Source organism: Saccopteryx bilineata, chromosome 2, assembly GCF_036850765.1.
Source record: "Saccopteryx bilineata isolate mSacBil1 chromosome 2, mSacBil1_pri_phased_curated, whole genome shotgun sequence".
In the NCBI taxonomy this organism is placed as follows: Eukaryota; Metazoa; Chordata; class Mammalia; order Chiroptera; family Emballonuridae; genus Saccopteryx; species Saccopteryx bilineata.
In genome coordinates, this window is record NC_089491.1 from 51,025,745 (window position 1) to 51,045,874 (window position 20,130).

Consider the following 20,130-nt stretch of genomic DNA (forward strand, 5'->3'; position numbering starts at 1 on the left):
GTAAGGTTATAGGCAGAAAGTCTTCAATAAAATAATTCACCCAGTCACTGAATGAATAAATAAACTAATAACAATATAAGCTTTGGGGGAGAGGACCAGTATCCAGTATATTATCAAGAATGTCCGGTGTCAACCAAATATTGTGAAATATGCAACAACACAGGAATGTATGTACGACTCATCTACTAGAAAAAAATGTTGGCAATAGAAGCTGCCTGTGAAAGTGACCAGACTGGATTTAAAAGAAAAAGACATCAAAGTAACCATTATAAATATTTTCCAAGAACTGAAGGAACAAAATATGGTTATAGTTAGAGAAATAAAGGGAAGTATGATGACAATGTCACATCAAATAGAGAATATCAACATGGAGAGAGAAATCATATAAAAGGACCAAACAGAAATTCTGGAGTTGGAAAGTGTAACAAAAGTGGAAAATCACCTAGAATGATTCAACGGTGGATTTGAACTGGTAGAAAATATTTAAATGCTTTATATATACTAAATTAAATGCTTCACTTCATTAATAAACTTGAAGATAAATTGTTACAGATTATACAATCTGAAAAACAGAGAAAAAAGAATGAAGAAAAATGAACAGTCTCAGAAAAATGTGGGACATCATTAAGCATATGACATTTACAATATAGAATTTTCAGACAGGTGAGATGAAAGGAATAGAAATAAATACTTGAAGAAATAATGGCTAAAAACTTCCAAATTTATTTTAAAAGAACAACAACCACTAAACTGCATATCCATGAAGCTCAATAAACTCCAAGTGCAATAAATGCAAAGATGTCCACAGATATGTATGGAAGAAACAAGGAGATAAGAAGTAAAATAACATTCAAAGTGCTCAAAGAAGAAAAACCTGTCAACAAAGAATCCTATATCCAGCATGGCTATTTTTCAAAATGAAAGGACATAAAGACATTCCCAAACTTAAAAACACTGAGATAATTTGTTGGTAGCAGATCTACCTTACAAGAAATATAAAGATATTCATTAGGCTGAAAGCAAGTGACCCCAAATGGTAATCAGAATCCAAATTCAAAAAAAAAAGCACTGGTAAAAGTAATTATGCAATTATAAAATACACTATCAATACATAATCTTTTCCCTTTCTTCTTTTGACTAGTTTAAAAAGCAACTGATTGACTAATATATATCCTATATTGTTGGGCCTACAATGACAGACCAGGTTCTTTATGAATATAAATATAAAACCATCAACAAAATCCTAGCAAACCAACTTCAGCCATATATATATATTATGCACATGACCAAGTATCAAGTATAGAGAAATGTTTTAACATCCAATATAATAAAATATATCAATAGAATAAAAATAAAAAACACAAGATCATTCCAATAAACACAGAAAAAGCATGTGACAAATTTCAACAGTTTCATAAAAATGCTACACAAACTAGAAGCAGAAGAGAACTCAACCTGAAATAGGGCATCTACAAAAAATCCATCATCAAAATCATAATGGAGAAAAACTGAAAGCTTTCCCTCTAAGATCAGAAATAAAGCAAAAGTGTCTGTTCTTGGGACTTTTTTCTGTGTGTGACAGAGACAGAGAGAGTCAGAGAGAGGGACAGCTACGGAAAGACAGGAAGGGAAATGAGATGGGAAGCATCAATTCTTCGTTGTGGCACCTTAGTTGTTCATTGATAGCTTTCTTATATGTGCCTTGACTGGGGGGCTATAGTAGATTGAGTGACCCCTTGCTTGAGCCAGTGAGCTTGGGCTCAAGCTGGTGAGCCTTGCTCAAACCAGATGAGCCTATGCACAAGCTGGCAACCTTGGGGTCTTGAACCTGGGTCATCCGTGTCCCAGTCTGATGCTCTATCCACTGTGCCACTGCCTGGTCAGGCTGCTCTTGGCACTTTTATTCAATGTTGTACTATAGATTCTAGCAGGGGAATTAGGAAAGAAAAAGAAACAAAAGGTATCCAGATTAGAGAGGAAGAGGTGACACTACCTCTATTCTCAGACATGATCTTATATACAGAAAACCTTAAAGATTCCTCAAAATAACGATCAGTGCTAATAAGTTCAGTTAAGTTGCAGAATACAAGATCAACAAACAAGAAATCAATTGTATTTCTTTACATTTCAATGAACAATCCAAAAATGAGAGTAAGAAAACAATTTCCTTCATCATACCTTAAAAAGAATAAAATACTCAGAAGTGATTATATCAAAAGAAATATAAAACTCATACACTGAGAACTATAAAACATCATTAAAAGAAAATAAAGAAGATCTACATAAATGGAAAACATTTCATGTCCAAGGATTGGAAGGCTTAATACTGTTCAGATGGCAATACCCCTTAAAAATTGATCTGTGGAGTCAATATAATCCTGGTCGTATCCCCGACTTCTAAAAAAGCTGACAAGCTGATTCTAAAACTCATATGAAATTACAAAGGGACCCAAAATAGGCAAAACAATCTTGAAAAATAAAAAAAATGGCGGACTTACACTTTTCAATTTCAAAACTCACCACATAACAATAATCAAGACAATGTAGTACTGGCAAAAGAATGGACATATAAATCATTAGAATAAAATCATGTATCTATGATCGACTGATGGTCTTGACAATGGTATCAAGACCATTAATGGAGAATAAATAGTCTTTTCAACAAATAGTACTGAGACAACTGATAGCCAAATGCTAAACACTGATGTGGTATTCTTTATCTCACATCGTATATATATATAAAACTTAACTCAAAATAGATGAAAGACCTATTTATAAGAGCTAAAACTTTAAAACTCTTAATATAGGGCTAAATCTTCATAACCCTGGATTTGACAAAGGACTCTTAGAAATGACAGCAATACATGAACAACAACAAAGAAATAATTTGGACTTTATTAATATTAAAACTTTTGTGCTTCAAAGACACCATAAAATAAAACACAATACAAAAAATGAGAAAATATTTACATATCATGTATCTGATACAGGACTTGAATTCAGAATATATAAAGAACTTTTACAACTCAAAGGGAGACTACACATTAAACAATAGGCAAAGTATCTGAATAGACATCTCTCCACAGAAGATAAACAAATAGTCAATTAACACATCAAAAGATGCTCATCATCATGATTCATCAGGTAAATGCAAATCAAAACCACAATATACTACTTCACACCCACAAGGACAGCTAGAATCAAAAGGACAGATAATAGTATTGGTAAGGATGTGTTTACTGAAATAAGAATCCTCATACATTTTGGTAACAATGTAAAAAGGTACAACCACTACGGAAACCTGGCAGTCCTAAAATATTAAACAGAGCTGCCATGTTTCTACCAATTCCACTCCTAGGTTTACACCCAAGAGAAATAAAAACATATGTTCACATAAAAATTTGTATACAGATACTCATAGAAACACTATTTGTAATAGCCAAGGTGTAAAAACAGCCCAAATGTCCAATGACTGATAAATGGAAAAACAAAATGTGGCATATCCATACAATAAAATATTACTTGGCCATTAAAAAATTGAAGTGCTAATACATGCTACAATATAAATGAACCTTAAAAACATTATGCAAAGCAAAAGAATCCCATCAAAAAAGACTACACAGTGTATGCTTTTATTAATATGAAATATCTAGAACAGGAAAACCTATAGACAGAAAGCACAATGTGCCCTTAAGTCATGGTGCACTTTTGACCGGTCACAGGAAAGCAACAAAAGATGATAAAAATGTGAAATCTGCAACAAATAAAAGGAAAACCCTCCCAGTTTCTATAGGATGATGTGGCAGCATGTGCACATGTGCAGATGATGACGTAACACCGTGTATACAGTGGAGTAGCCCACAGCCATGCCAGTCGAGATGTGGACAGTACAGAAGAAAGTTCAGTGTGTTCTGTGGCTCGCTAAATTTGAATCCTTGACCAAAGTGCGATGTGAATATTGGCGCGTTTATAACGAAGCGCCACCACATAGGAATAACATTACTCGGTGGGATAAGCAGTTGAAGGAAACCGGCAGTTTGGTGGAGAAACCCCGTTCTGGTAGGCCATCAGTCAGTGACGAGTCTGTAGAGGCTATACGGGATAGCTACCTAAGGAGCCCTAAAATATCTTTGCGTGAGCCCACATCGAACTGCACTGAATAGGTATGAAACTAGGAGAGTTTTCCTTTTATTTGGTGCAGATTTCACATTTCTATTGTCTTTTGTTGCTTTCCTGTGACTGGTCAAAAGTGCACCATGACTTTACGAACACACTGTATAGCAGTGGTTGCACGGGGCTAGAATGATTTCTTTTTGGGGTGGTGAAAAAGTTCTAGAATTAGTGGTGATGGTCATGTAACTCTGTAAATCCACTAAGAACTATTGATTTGAATACTTTAAATGGATAAAATATATGGTATGTAAACTATATCATAATAAAAGTATTAAAAGAAAATAAAAGCATCGTTGCCCTTTTTCTTTATCTTTATCCATGTAGTTTGTCTTATCTTCAGAATTCTTTCTAGACGGGCACAATAAAAGATACCATATCTGATCTACCTTATCACTGTGATTTTATAGCCTTCCAATCACAGTCACAAACAAGATACTACCTTTTATTTGCCTCATCTCTTCTTTCATTTAATATCTTGGTCATGACAAAATTTATCAATCTAAACAAAAGTAATCCAAGACAGTAATAGAAAAATAACAGTAATGTGAACATGATTGACTATCCCCTTTCTTCTACTATTGCCTTAAAACTTTCCTCCTATTTGCTAACTCACTTTAAAAAGGCTATTTTAACTTAGCTTGCTTGTATGTAATCTCGCCAAGATAATTCTTGACTTGTATAATTTGAAAATGTGTTTTCTGTCAATGTATTTACCACAGCAGTATAATAAAAATCATATTTTAAAAATGAAACAATTTTGGCCCTGGCCGGTTGGCTCAGTGGTAGAGCGTCGGCCTGGCGTGCAGAAGTCCCAGGTTTGATTCCCGGCCAGGGCACACAGGAGAAGCACCCATCTGCTTCTCCACCCCTCCCCCTCTCCTTCCTCTCTGTCTCTCTCTTCCCCTCCCGCAGCCAAGGCTCCATTGGAGCAAAGATGGCCCGGGCGCTGGGGATGGCTCCTTGGCCTCTGCCCCAGGCACTGGAGTGGCTCTGGTCGCAACAGAGCGACGACCTGGAGGGGCAGAGCGTCGCCCTCTGGTGGGCGTGCGGGGGGGGGGGGGATCTCGGTTGGGCGCATGCGGGAGTCTGTTTCTCCCCGTTTCCAGCTTCAGAAAAATTAAAAAAAAAAAGAAAAAAAAATGAAACAATTTTAATACTTTTAAGAATTTATAAGGATATTATTTTTTCTAAGTCTTATTTTCCTAATCCTTCCTATCCGTGCTATTATTTTAAGTCTTACCTCCGTTTTTTCAGTTACTTCAGCTTCCGTCATAAGTTCTGCTAAAGCATAGACAAACCCAAGATCTAACCGGAGATCCATTTCTTGGATCAACACTTTGAAGTACCTATATTACACAGTAGAAAACATGAAAGATCATCAATTAGAAAATTAGATGAGAAATAAGTACTAAATATTAGAATGTTGAAACTTAGAACTTTCCAGGAGAATAATTCTCTGGAAAGATAACTGTCATGGCAACACTGTTCATAAATAGCAACAAACTAAAGTATGAAAATGCCTACAGAGAGGAAATCTGTAAGTAAACTTGATAGACAGATAAAATATTATTTGTTAATGATTATGAATAAACTCTAGCTACATATAACAAAATGAATAAATTATAATAAAAAGTTTAATGAAAAAAGCCAGTCCCAAGAAAATATGTACAGTTTGAATTTTTTTTAATTAGGGGGAAAAAAGGAAAACTTATTATAATAATGTTTAGTCACACATATACAACTATTATTTAAAAAGCAAAGGAATAAAAATAGTGCTTGTCCTGGTGATAAGGTAAAGAAAATAAGAAATTGGGAATACTATATAGATGACTGTTTCTGTAAATGTTGTATTTCTTGGACTGGGTGGTGACTGAATTTGAAAATACTATCTTCTTTCTTGTTTCTAAACCAATATGCAGCCATCACAGAGAACTTAGGAAAGAAAACAAATAAAAAATATAATAAAACTCCCTTAATTTAGAAATGACTATTGTTAACACCTATGTGCATTTCATTCAGAGTCTTCTGATTCTCCATAATTATAAAATAATTAATAGAACTTTTCTAGCCTGACCAGGTGGTGATGCAATAGACAGAGCATTGACCTGGGATGCTGAGGACTTATGTTTGAAACCTCGAGGTCACCTGCTTGAGCACGGCTGGCTTAAGTGCTGGCTCACCAGTTTGAGTGCAAGGGTCACCGGCTTGACTGTGGGATCATAGACATGATTCCATAATTACTGGCTTCAGCCCAAAAATTGCTGGCTTGAGCCAAAGGTCACTGACTTGAGCAAGGGGTCATTGGCTCAGCTGGAGGCTCCTGGTCAAGGCACGAATGAGAAGCAAGCAATGAACAACTAAAGTGATGCAAAATTATGACTTGATGCTTCTCATCTCTCTTCTTTCTTCTCTGTCTCTGTCTCTTTGTGTGTCTCTCTCTTGATCATTAAAAAATTTTTTCTAAAAAGACTTTTTTTATGACCTTTATAATTCATTATTTTTTAAAAAAATTTTTTTTTATTTTATTTATTCATTTGAGAGAGAGAGAGAGAGAGACAGGGGAGAGAGAGACAGGGGGGAGGAGCTGGAAGCATCAACTCCCATATGTGCCTTGACCAGGCAAGCCCAGGTTTCGAACCGGCGACCTCAGCATTTCCAGGTCGACGCTTTATCCACTGCACCACCACAGGTCAGGCCTATAATTCATTATTTTACACATAAATCTCTGAATCAACTAAAATTTATTTATTTATTTTTTTATTTTAAGTGAGAGGAGAGAAGATAGGGAGACAGAACTCCCATATGCACCCTGACTGGGATCCACCCAGCACCTTCCTGTTGGGGCCTATGCTCAAATCAACAGAGCTATTTTTAGTGCCTGAGGTTGACAAGCTTGCAAAACTGACTTATCCTCAGTGCCCAGGGCCAATGCTCTAACCAATCAAGCCACTGGCTGCAGGAGGAGAAAGAAAAAAGGGGGAGAGGAAGAGGGGGAGAAGCAGATGGTTGCTTCTCTTATGTGCCCTGACTAGGGATTGAACCCAGATATCTGCATGCAGGGCTGATGCACTATCCATTAAGCAGAATGGCCAGGGTCCGAAATTTATTTTTTTTAAAAGTACAATTAATTCACATTTAAAAAAAATTCACATTTTTAAACCTAAACATTATATAAACACACAAGAATCATCTTAAAACACTTACTTAATACGTGTTATCTGGGAATGCCCTGCAGATCTCATGACAATACTGACATCTGTAAAGGGCTTTGGTGCTGTAGGGGTTAACAATATGATTAATGCCATGATGCTGTAAACAAAAGATAATAAACATTTTCTTGCAATGTAACACACATCACAATGGCCAACTAAATTATTTACTAAATTATGGGTATCTAAAAATTACTAACATTTGTATGATCCATTACAATCTTAATTTCAGACTCCAGGATTGTTTTTGTAATTATATTCACTCTAAGGATTATTAATCCTTTAAATTGGTGATTTTATTTTATTTACTTAATTGAATTTACTGGTGTCACACTGGTTAACAAAATTATACAGGTTTCAGGTGCACTATTCTACATCCTCTGTACAATATATATTGTGTTCACACCCAAAGGTCAAGTCTCCGCCCATCAGCATTTATCCCCCACCCCGTATTCCCCTATACTACCCTTAAAAGTACCACATGGTTGTCCGTGTCCATTAGCGTCTCGTTTTGTTTTTTTGTCCTTTTTTGTTCCACCCCCTCAGCCAGCCCCACTTCCCCTTGAAGCAAGCATTAGAATCATCGGGGAAATTTTGTGAAAACATAAATTTCAAGATCTTGTCCCGAATTTCTAGATGGAAGGACATGGGCATGTATACCGGTAAAAAAGCTTCCAAGCAGACTATGAATTTTCCCTTATACAGTCAGTGGTATGGAGGTGGGGGTGGAAAGCAAAAAGAGAGGCGAGGGAAGCAGGGTAGTGGAAAGGGAAGAGAAAGTGAGGGGGAGAACAGCAAAGAAAGATGAAAGTGAAGGCGAAGAAGATGGAAGAAAGGATCTCTCAGGCATTCTCATCTGGAGATTATAAGATACTTTCTGTGGTCAGAAAACAATCTGAAGTTGAACTTCCTTACAATTTATTCAAAGGTCCGAGCGGCTTATAAATCAGAGATTTAAAATTCATAATATTTAAAAATACTTCTAAAAATTTTAAATATATATCTTATTAATCTTTTCTCTAATATTCACTCAGTGTTTTGTTGAGGTTAGCTGAGTAAAATGGTTTCATTTCATATTTTTATAGAATATACCAAACAGCAAATAGAACCATTTTATGGCAATCTAAAAATATCAACAAACCTGAATCCATTGTGACCGACTTGGGAGGTTTAATAGGATAAAATACAAATGGAAATATAGCCCCATGTATCTGGTTTTGGATCTAAGAAAATTAAAAAAACAAAAACAGGTCAGTATATTTATCTTAATTATAGAACCTGATAAGAATAACAAGATTTAAGAAGTAGAGGAGTAAAATAATACAGTTGCACACGTAAATGGAAGTGCTAAAACAGACCACAGGAATACATTAGTGTATTGCCATGGTCCTTTACCTTCTCAGACTCACCTGTATTCTATAAATTTGAATTCTAAATGATGACTGATGTGCAGACGTGTTATATTCTACTTTTAATGCCGGTAGGTAATTTCTTCGTATAGCTATTATATGTGGCTGCAGAATTTTCATGTTTGTACCACTAGGTGTAAAGCGAACCTGAAAAATATACCATTCCCCTCAAAAAAACCATAGAATTTCTCTTTACTCATAATTGATTAAAATTAGAATCTGTACCCAAAAAATTTAAAATATTTAAAATAACAAGCTAAACATTTGATTAGGTTTAGATTCAGATCTTTATAACCCATATCCATAGAATTCACAAAAGTATTTAGATATTACTTATAGCTTGTCTCACTGTTTATGTAAACTTACTAAAATTTACCAAAAACAATTGATAAAAGATAAAATAACCTTAGCAATTAAACAAATAAATAAAATGTATTGGCTTGTTACCCAAGAAATAGATCATTAGTATCTCTAAAGAAAGTCTAGGTTTTTAAAACATAACTATTAATTTAAAATATTTTATATAGCCCTAGACAGATAGCTCGGTTGGTTAGACCATGGTCTCACAGCACAGAGTTCCAGTTCAATCACTGGTCAGGGCACATATAAAAATAGATTGTTGTTCTTCCCTCCCTCCCTCATTTTCTCTTTCCCCCCCTTTCCTCTTGCTAAAATCAATAGACATTTAAAAAAATAAAATATTTCATGTAAAGTATGTATGATAGCATTCATTTTTATAGGGAAATAAGGCTTTCCTTAAAAATTCACTAATGATTAACCTAATTACAACAGTTAAAAATTAAAGCTTCATATCAGTACTAAAAAGTATTACCGGAGTATTAGTGTCCAACTCAATAACCTTATCTTCTGAAGGTGAAGATTCAGTATATTCCTTAAATTCTTTCTCCAACTTCTCAGTGTGCTTTACACTCATTGGCTTCCACCTTGCTTTCTTCTTGGGCTTTGTCTCCCAAACCACATCAGAACTTACAAGAAAGCAAAATACATTTTCATTTCAACTGGTTTATTACATCAATTACAAAACCTTTAGTAAAAAATTTGCAATATCCTCAATTATAAACAAGCTCATTACAAGTTAAAAAACATGAATTCATGCAAACAATCATTAAATTCCCACTTCGGGACCATTCCAGGTGGTAAAAAAACTTATCAGTGAACGTCTTTGCCATTCTGGAACTTTAGCAGAAGAGTGGTAGACAAATATAGTAAATTAGCATGTTTTAACACAGGAGTTGAAATGCTTTTGAAAGGAAAAGTAGATGGTGGTAGATACGGAGTACTGGGATATGCAAGGTTGTGGGGTCTCAGTATTAAAATAGAGAGGTCAACAGGGGTGTCATGGGTTGTTGAGATTTCAACAACCTTAAAGGAGAGCGGGAGTTTATCCAGAAGACAAGGAAAACATTTCAAGTAGAGGGATCAGTTAGAGCACACCTATAGTGCATGCAGAAGAGCAAGGAAGCGGGCATACCTGGAACACATTAAGAGTAGAAGAGGAGTAAGTCAGATAGCGAGAGTTCAAATAATGGGAAATACTTCTGGGATATTGGAAAGACTTTGAGTTTAGAACCACTGAAAGATTATGAATAGATCAGTGACATGTCCTGACTGAAGCTTTGTTAGGAATATACTGCTGGGATGGGGGAAAGGAAAACGGGATAACGGCTAGAAGCAGAAAAGCTGGCTAGGAGTTTGAGATGGTAAGCTGGGAGAGAAATGGGGATGGCCTTGCCTAGAGTGATAACAGTGATGTAAAAAGTAGTCAGATTCTATGTGTATTTTGAAGGCAGAGCCAGCACAGAAATTCTAGGTGCATTAGATATGGGGTTTGAGATAAAGAGATAAATCAAGATGATTCCAAAGTTTTTGGCTTGAACAACTAGAAGGATATGTAGTTGTCATTAACTTCAATGGGAGGCTGGTTTCGGTAGAAGATCAGAATTACTGTATTTCCCCATGTATAAGACACACCTTTTCCGAAAAATTTGGGGTCTAAAAACTGGGTGCGTATTATACAGTGGCTGTAGACTTTTTTACTTGCATTTCCTGCTTTTCACATGTGTTTTTGCAATCATTGTTGAAAACAGTGATTCGTCATCAGACACAGATGAGGACAAGCTAATGGATAGGAGTTTTGACAGTGATGGGGAGTTGTATAAATTTTATGATGAATAAAACTTGAATTCAACTTTATGTAATACTTTTTTCCTCAAATTTTGGGCCCCAAAATTAAGGTGCATCGTATACATGGGACTGTCTTATATGTGGGGAAATACAGTTTAGGTTTTAAGTATATGAAGTTTGAGAAGTCTCTTATGTTATATGAGTAGAAATTTTATGTAGGCAGTTGGATATATAAACTTGGAGTTCAGGGGGGGAAATCTGGCTGAAGATGTATTTCTAGAAATGTTTGGCATATATGTGGTATTTGAAATCATAAATCTGAAACAGAGACGAGGACTAAGGTCTGAGGGCCGCACGGCACCCAATATTAAGCAGTGGAAAAGACAGGAATAAACTAATGAGACTGAGCATGCTGGGATAGAAAGAAAAATTAAGATGGTGAGGACTATTGGAAGCTAAGTCAAAGAAAAGATGTGTTAAATGTTATGAACTTAAACATCAGGGGAGTTGTACACTGAACCTGGCAATACACAGATCTGTAGGGTGATCCTGACAACACCATTTAATGGTATATTGAGAGCAAAAGCCTATTTGTAGTGATTAAAGAAAAAACAAAAACGGGTAAAAAGAATTAAACATGATGACTATGTTTAACTCTTCTGTAAAGGACAATACTAATACTTTGGTAGTTTGGCTATAAAAGGAAACAAAGAAACAGGCAGGGAAAGTAGGCTCAAGCAAATGTATTTGTTTAGAGAAATAATATAATGGGAACAATCCAGAAGAGAGCCAGAAACTATTGACACAGGAGAGACAAGAAGAGAAGTGCTGGATCAGTGTCTCAAGAGGTAGGAAGGAACAGAATACAATGCAAAGGTTGAAAATTTTGTTTAAATAGGAGCACATATATCGTTTTTCCCAGAAAATGAGACGGTGTCTTATATTAATTTTTGCTCCTAAAGACACTCTAGGTCTTATTTTCAGGGGATGTCTATTTTTCCATGAACAAGAATTCACATTTATTGTTGAACAAAAAGTCAACATTTATTAATATACTGTATTCATGTCATCACAAACATCAGCATAACCAGCCAAACTCTGAATTCCATCAAGAATTTCTTGTGACTATTTCTATGTACAACAATTGGTTACCTTGTTTCCCCGAAAATAAGACAATGTCTTTTATTAATTTTTGCTCCTAAAGATGTGCTAGGTCTTATTTTCAAAGGAGGCCTAATATTTCTTTTTTTTTTCTTTTTGTATTTTTCTGAAGTTGGAAACGGGGAGGCAGTCAGATAGACTGCCCGGGATCCACGGGGCATGCCCACCAGGGGGCGACACTCTGTTGCAACCAGAGCCACTCTAGCGCCTGAGGCAGAGGCCACAGAGCCACCCCCAGCGCCCCGCCAACTTTGCTCCAAGGGAGCCTGGCTGCGAGAGGGGAAGAGAGAGAGAGGAAGGAGAAGGGGAGGGGTGGAGAAGCAGATGGGCACTTCTCCTGTGTGTCCTGGCGGGGAATCGAACCCAGGAGTCCTGCACGCCAGGCTGATACTCTGCCACTGAGCCAACCGGCCAGGGCCGGCCTTATATTTCTAAGCTTGAAAAAAATTGCACTAGGTCTTATTTTGGGGGGATGTCTGATTTTGGGGGAACAGGGTAATATACCTATGATAACTGTGGGTAAATATGTTGGCACAGTATGTAGGTAATCAACGCTGATGAGTAGGAAGTTGATATTGAGGGGATAGACCTTTGAAAGCTTGTTTTGGATTGCTTCAACTTTCTCAGTGCAATGGGATGCAAGGCAGTGAGCCAAGAGAGGGAATGGAGGTTTACAAAAGGACAAAGTATGAAACAATAACCTATGGGAGAGTGAATGTAACAAATCTAATTCACTGAAAATTGCTGAAAGAATTAAATACAGAAAAAAACTTAACCTCATTCTAAAATTACTTCAGTGTTTCTGTTTTAGAATGTAAGTTATTTAATTTTATTTAAGTAGTCTATTTATTCCTTCTAAAATTTATATTCACTTATTAAAAAGAAAGGTAGGGAGACATATTATTCTCACTTGCATTCATACCACAGCATAGGACATAGCCCATGACAGGTATAATAGGCTTAAAATTAGTTGTCTACTTGACATTTTTGTCTAAATAATAAACACATTTTTTAGAACAATAAAGAATTCTAACAGAATAGTTTTAATATTCCTTTTAAAATGGATTCCATTTAATGAGGAGTGAGGGGCATTTCTGGATGCATTTACAGAGAAAAACAAATTTGAATCTGTATTATACACATTTAATATATATATTTATTTAGTAGTTTAAATTAAAAGATTGAAACATTATCCTGGTTATAGAGACTGAAATTCAGAAATGCTCTCAAATTAGCTACTAATCCACATCAATTAATTTTACTTTAAGTGTTTATGAACTAGTGATGACTTACATGGGAAATGTTAAATATAGCTTCATCTTATTAGATCTTAAAGTGCCAAGGTCAAATTGGAATGAAATTGGTCTTTATTCCTTCAACAATTATTTAAGGAGCTTCTATAATTTACCCTGCATTTTGGTAGAATAACTTTGTGACATGTTAAAGAAAGAAAGTATACTTCTGATATGTTGAATAAAACTAACTTTATAGAGAGCTGAGAGAATGAACAATACAAAGAAGGGTTTATAAATTTGATTTTTGCTATAACTGTATCCCTCAGAGAAAAAACGAATCTCACCAGCATTTTAAATTAGCATTACCTTAGTATCAATGGCTAATCAAAACAAAGAAGTTAAACTATTTTAGAATTTACAAACACTATTCTTGATAATTAAGTACTGATCATTTAAATTTATCCAAATTTTAATGTGTCTAACCTTGTAATGCCAATATAGGCTACTTCTTGCTTTGTATAATTGTTGACAAGAGAAATTCCAACATCTTGTAATGCCAACACAATTTCTTGCTCTGCTAGTTCTGCTCTTTCATTTTCATATGTCACTTTAAATACTTTTGGATCTTCAGTGAATAAAATAATGCGCTGTAAGCCTTCAAAGAATGAAACTAAATAAATAGTCTTTTTCCCCAAATTTATAGGTGTCATCATATCCTAAAATAAAATCAAAAAATAAAAAATTAGTAAGAGTTTGATCCCACTTAATATGAAAGTTAGAATTCACATTTAAAAAATGAGAATAGTAATGTCACCACCTTCATAGGGTTGAACAAACTAAATAAATATTTGTGTAACATTTCAAGTTTACACAAACAGAATCAACTGATAATAGCTTCTACCATTATTATTATAAAGTTATTAGTCAGGAAGATATATCCACTGTTCTTTTATTTAATATCTTGATAAAATCTAATTTGTTTTCCTGCATATGTTTATCAATAACACAAAGTATAATATTTTTTCTCCAATATTCTAAGGTTAACCAAAGCATTATGTCACAAATTTGTACTTCGTTATAGGGCTGAACTAAGATAAAACATATCTGACATCTCAATTGCATGCTCTATAAAACATGGATATTCACCACACAAGTGAATAATTCTGCAGGAAGCCCTGATATATAAGCATTGTGCTGATACCAGGGTCTTGAATTTCAATGTCAAGATAAATATAGAAAATTTTAATAATTAACACAGCCATCCATGAGTTTCTAGTTAAGTAAATATTCTGATAAGAAGAAATATTAATATATGGTACTCATTCATGTTGTAGTCCACTGAAATTAAAATCTGGAGTTGTTACCATAAAATCATTATCTAGGGACATTCATGTTACTTATAATTCTTTCCAAAATAAAATATATAGCAGTAAACTACATTGAGAAATAAGAAACTAACTTATTTTCAAATATTTCTCAAGTCTTTCTATATTTTGTAGTGGATTTCAGATTTAGTTTTATAAAATTCAACTATCATTATGACATAAATAAGCAAAATTCCCAATCAACAGATCAAATACAGACCAAATAAGACATTGGAATGGAGATTGAGTAAGACATATTTTGCAAGACTAATAAAATTTTAATAAAACAATTTCTGAAAGCCATTGAAAATGTTACTGAAAAATGTTTACGTTAACTTTATCATCATGAAAAAACAAATCAATAATAGGTTGTTAACAGAAATAAATTCTTTTGTTAGTAGATCCCTAGATGTTCCTCACGGAAGTAAAATGACTAAGATGATCGTCAATGAAGAATTTATCTGTTTATGACGTGAATGCTGAAAGCACCTCTCTACACACACAATGATGCAGATAAAATAAGACAAACTACTTCCAGTTTTATACAATTTTTGTTAAGTTAAAGTCTCAATACTACTTTTAAAATCCTTAGACAGGACAGTATATCCCAAAGGGAAGGGAAGAAGAGAGGGGGGAGGGTGGAGGCAAAGGGGGTGGAATGGGGGACAAGGGTGTGCGGGTGAGGGAGTCTTATTGAGTAGGACACTTGAATCCATGTTGACACAATAAATTAAAATTAATAAAAATTAAAAAAAATCTTTGGTAGTTTCTTTTAGAAGTGTGGCCTAAAAACTGGCAAGGCTAAAAGAGATACCATTAAAAAAATAGGTGCAGAGAACACCATGATAATCAGCCCAATACATACATCCTTTTGTGTTACTTCACCGTGGCTTCTTCCACAACTCCACTTCAGCTTTCTAGAGCCCACTGGATCAGTCCATGTATAAAATACTGCTTTTCCAGGAGGGAGACAATCTTCTATTTCACTGAGAGAACTGACATAAAAAAGTAAATATTTGCAGTAAGTGCAAGTATATAAATATATGAAAAACCTAAAATAATACCTTGTTAATTCCAAGTTCCTTAACTGAGATTTGTAATAGTTACTATTAAGAGTAGACTGAAAGTTTTTCCTTATTCAATGGAAAAGAGACTTTGAGAAAATAACGAGAATACTTCAAGAAAAATATTGTCTTACATAGGAAATAAAAATAAATTATTGTCTTACAAATAAACTATTTGTTCAATTTTTGTGTTACCACAAACTAATTATGAAAAAAAATTATCCTAATTATCTTATCTATTCTAAATTTGAGAGAATTTAATTTAGTTGGTTACTCTTTCCAAAGTATTGGCCTTGGTCTGGCAAAAATAAAACAGTTCAATTATTTTTTTAAAAGTCATAAGACATAGAACATAAATCTATGAAATTCAATCTATTCACAAAATGATTATTAGAATAAAGAATCAAAAAAGTTAGAAACCAAAAAAATAATAAAATATAACTTTAGTGAGATGAAAAAGTTGATTCTCTAGATTAAAATACTTCTTTGGATATGAGACACAATAACAACAGAATATCATCCTAGACATATTTTTGTAAAATAGTTAAATTTTAAGAAAACAGCCTAACTGTTGGTGGCACAGTGGATAGAGCATCAACCTGGGATGCTGAAATCCCAGGTTGGAAACCCCAAGGTTACTTGCTTGAGTGCAGACTCACTAGCTTGAGCACAGGGTTGCTGGCTTGAGCATGGGATGATAGACATGATCCCATGGTCGCTGGCTTGAAGCCCAAGGTTGCTGACTTGAGCAAAGGGTTACTGGCTTGGTTGGAGCACCCCCATCAAGGCATATGTGAGAAGAAATCAATGAACAACTACAGTGACACAACTAAGAGCTGATGCTTCTCATCTCTCTCCATTACTGTCTCTCTTTCACTTAAAAAATAATAATTATTATTAGTTTAAGAAAATAAAGGGGAAGCAGCCTATAAATATCTAGGAAAATCAAGTACTCACAAAATAATAAAAACAAGACTGGTCTCATACTATTCTCTAATACTGAATGCCAGAAAACAATGGAGCAATAATAACAATTTTAAGAGAAAAAGACTTAAAAACTTTTTTAAAGATTTTATTGATTTTCGAGAGAGGAGAGAAAGACAGAGAAAGATGGTAGGGGAGGAGCGGGAAGCATCAACTCGTAGGTGTTGCTTCTAGTATGTGCCTTGATTGGGCAAGCGCAGGGTTTCATACTGGCTACCTTAGCATTCCAGGTCAACACTTGACTCACTGAGCTACCACAGGTCAGTCATGACTTAAAATTTTTATATCAAATTGTCATTAATTTGCAAGATTAAGATATTTTTAAACAAGCAATATCATACCATAGTATCCACAAAAACTTACTGAAAAACTAACTTAAGACTTTTTTTCCAAACAAGCCAGAGATGACTCAAAATAAAATTTAAAGAACTGAGATGTAGAAATATTAAGCAACTATGCCAGTCAAAAAATCAACTTGTCAATGTTATAAATCAATGAAAAAAAAAAACTTGAATAAACATACTTTTAAAAAACTAACCATTTTATATTGAACTGATTCAAAATCCCAAATTATAGTCATAGAAAACAGGAATTTGGAAAGAGGAGTTGAAGAAATGTAAAAGTATTCCAAATTTTACATGGGTAAGTTAACGCTCCCAAAAAAAGAAAATCTATCAAAATATTCAAGAACAAAAATGTAATTATCTAGACCAGAAACAGAATGTGCAATTTTTCAAATAATTACTAGAAGTAAATAAACTATATTACAAAAAAATATGGTTGTGAATCATAAAAATTAGTTATGATAGGGATTACAAAAAGGTTAAAGATGTTTATTAAAAGATAAACAGATTCTAAGGTTATAAATTTGGAAATATACTTCTCATCAATAGAGGACTATTTGTTAGTGATTCTAAATGATGGACTATTATGCATTCATTAAAAATTGTTTTTGAAGCAATTTACAGGCTCATAGTAGTTGTTAAAAACAAGAGATTCAGAAAGATAAAATAGCATAAGGAAATGCATCAGAATGTTGACAATATTGGGATTCAAGAAATTATAGTTTTCTCACAGGTTTTCTATACAATTTAAAAAAATTGGCAGATAATATTTTTACATGCAGGAAACAATGAATAACTATATTACCAACAACAATGCCAAGGGAATGGAAAGCAGAAAAGATAAAGGGCCTTTATTTCTTATATTTTTCATGAAAAAAATACCAAATGTAAATATTTTTTTAACTTTTTTTTTTTTAATTTATTTTTTACAAAGACAGAGAGTGAGTCAGAGAGAGGGATAGACAGGGACAGATAGACAGAAACGGAGAGAGATGAGAAGCATCAATCATTTGTTTTTCATTGCGCGTTGCAACACCTTAGTTGTTCATTGATTGCTTTCTCATATGTGCCTTTACCACGGGCCTTCAGCAGACCGAGTAACCCCTTGCTGGAGCCAGTGACCTTGGATTCAAGCTAGTGGGCTTTTTGCTCAAACCAGATGAGCCTGCGCTCAAGCTGGCTACCTCGGGGTCTCGAACCTGGGTCCTCTGCATCCCAGTCTGATGCTCTATCCACTGTGCCACCACCTGGTCAGGCCCAAATGTAAATATTTTGATCAGATAAAAATAGTAGTCCTCAGAATGTTAACTATATATATGTACATGTCTTCAACTCATAAGAAAATGACTATACAATGTGATGAATGCTTTAACCTACACATGTCAAGGTGCAATAAAACACTGGGTATATATATTAGGTGCTGAAGGCAGGGATAACATGAAAGTGGAGTTTTTCCAAAAGAAATGAGTACTTATAAAGGTAAAAACAAATACAAGGAGAAAAAAGAATAGTGGTTAAGCTCCTGAAGACAAGATGGTGATGGAGTAGGTGGACGTACCAACTCCCACCTCCCAGAACCAAAGTGGATTACAAACTAATTTTAAGAACTATCATCTGGAAAAACCAACTTTGGACTAAACTAAGAGGACTCTTCAACCAAGGAACACTGAAGAAGCCACACCGAGACTGCTTAGTGTATCCCAAGGTTCTCTTTACCAAGCCACAGTCGCAGAGCTCCAGGGAAAAGCACCCTGGTCTCATCTCTCCAGGCAGAGGAGAACAGAAGCTCCATCTCCACACATGCTGCAGATGGCTTTTCCAGTCTACCTGAATCATTACCACCTAGAAGCAGCAGTCATTGGGACTTGGACGTGAGCTGCAACGTATAGAATTGTGACAACAATTCCAGTGCCATGCAGACTTTTCCTGGATGTGGACTTTTTCTGGACTCCTACTCCTTGTGATAGCTCCTAACGGACTGAACTGGGGTTGGGCTGCATTCACAGGGATTTGGAATGGTGTTGGTGCCAACTTGGACTTGGTGAACATGTTAAGGACACTACTCTTTTACGAATTCTTGTTGTATTGGCTACGAGTTTGCTTAAAGGCTTTAGTCACTGTAAAAAAAAAAAAAATATATATATATATATATATATATATATATATATGACTGGATAAAGAAGATGTGGCACATATACACTATGGTATACTACTCAGCCAAAAGAAATGATGACATCGGATCATTTACAACAAAATGGTGGGATCTTGATAACATTATACGGAGTGAAATAAGTAAATCAGAAAAAACCAAGAGCTGCATGATTCCATACATTGGTGGGACATAAAAACGAGACTAAGAGACATGGACAAGAGTGTGGTGGTTCTGGGGGGGGAGGGGAGAAGGGAGAGGGGAAGGGGGAGAGGGAGGGGCACAAAGAAAACTAGATAGAAGGTGACGGAAGACAATTTGACTTTGGGTGATGGGTATGCAACATAATTGAATGACAAGATAACCTGGACATGTTTTCTTTGAATATATGTACCCTGATTTATTGATGTCACCCCATTAAAATTAATACAAATTTATTTATATAAAAAAAAAGAAAAACAAATGCAAGGACACAGAGGACCCAGAGTATTCAGGAAAAAAGACTTCATTGGTCTTAAGTATAGATTAAAAGTTATGCAACAAAAACAGAAACGCTTACAAAGGTAGTCTAGAAACATTTTATGTTAAAAGAAATAAATAGAAAGTCACTAAAGAGCTTTAAACAGGAGAGAGATATGATAATATTTAGCACTTTTGGAAACCTACCTCCAGTGGCAAATAGAGGATTTACTAGAGATAAGACTAGAGACAGAGATAAAAATCTATTCAAATGGTAAGAAAGGAGCCTGAAATGACTGCAGAGATTAGATAAATAAAAAAAAAGATTAAAAAACTTATGTTTAACTGGTTTGTGTGGTGAAGTAGGAGAACCCTCTGACAGCAGTAGATGACACTGCTATTCACAGAGAGAAGGATATGGAAGAGGAGATTCT

General features: G+C 34.8%; 1 protein-coding gene across 4 annotated transcripts in view; it reads right to left on the bottom strand.

Annotated features, from left to right (window-relative positions):
- The window catches only part of VPS13A (vacuolar protein sorting 13 homolog A), a 224,969-nt gene that overhangs the window by 42,050 nt on the left and 162,789 nt on the right, over positions 1-20,130 (bottom strand). For all 4 annotated transcript variants that reach the window (XM_066257049.1, XM_066257048.1, XM_066257050.1 and 1 more), the window contains exons 53-59: positions 15,562-15,691; positions 13,816-14,048; positions 9,624-9,777; positions 8,792-8,938; positions 8,524-8,605; positions 7,378-7,447; positions 5,414-5,519 (exon numbers count right to left, since the gene is read on the bottom strand). In XM_066257049.1, the coding sequence (XP_066113146.1) occupies positions 5,414-5,519; positions 7,378-7,447; positions 8,524-8,605; positions 8,792-8,938; positions 9,624-9,777; positions 13,816-14,048; positions 15,562-15,691 (922 nt within the window). The remainder of the gene's footprint in view (positions 1-5,413; positions 5,520-7,377; positions 7,448-8,523; positions 8,606-8,791; positions 8,939-9,623; positions 9,778-13,815; positions 14,049-15,561; positions 15,692-20,130) is intronic.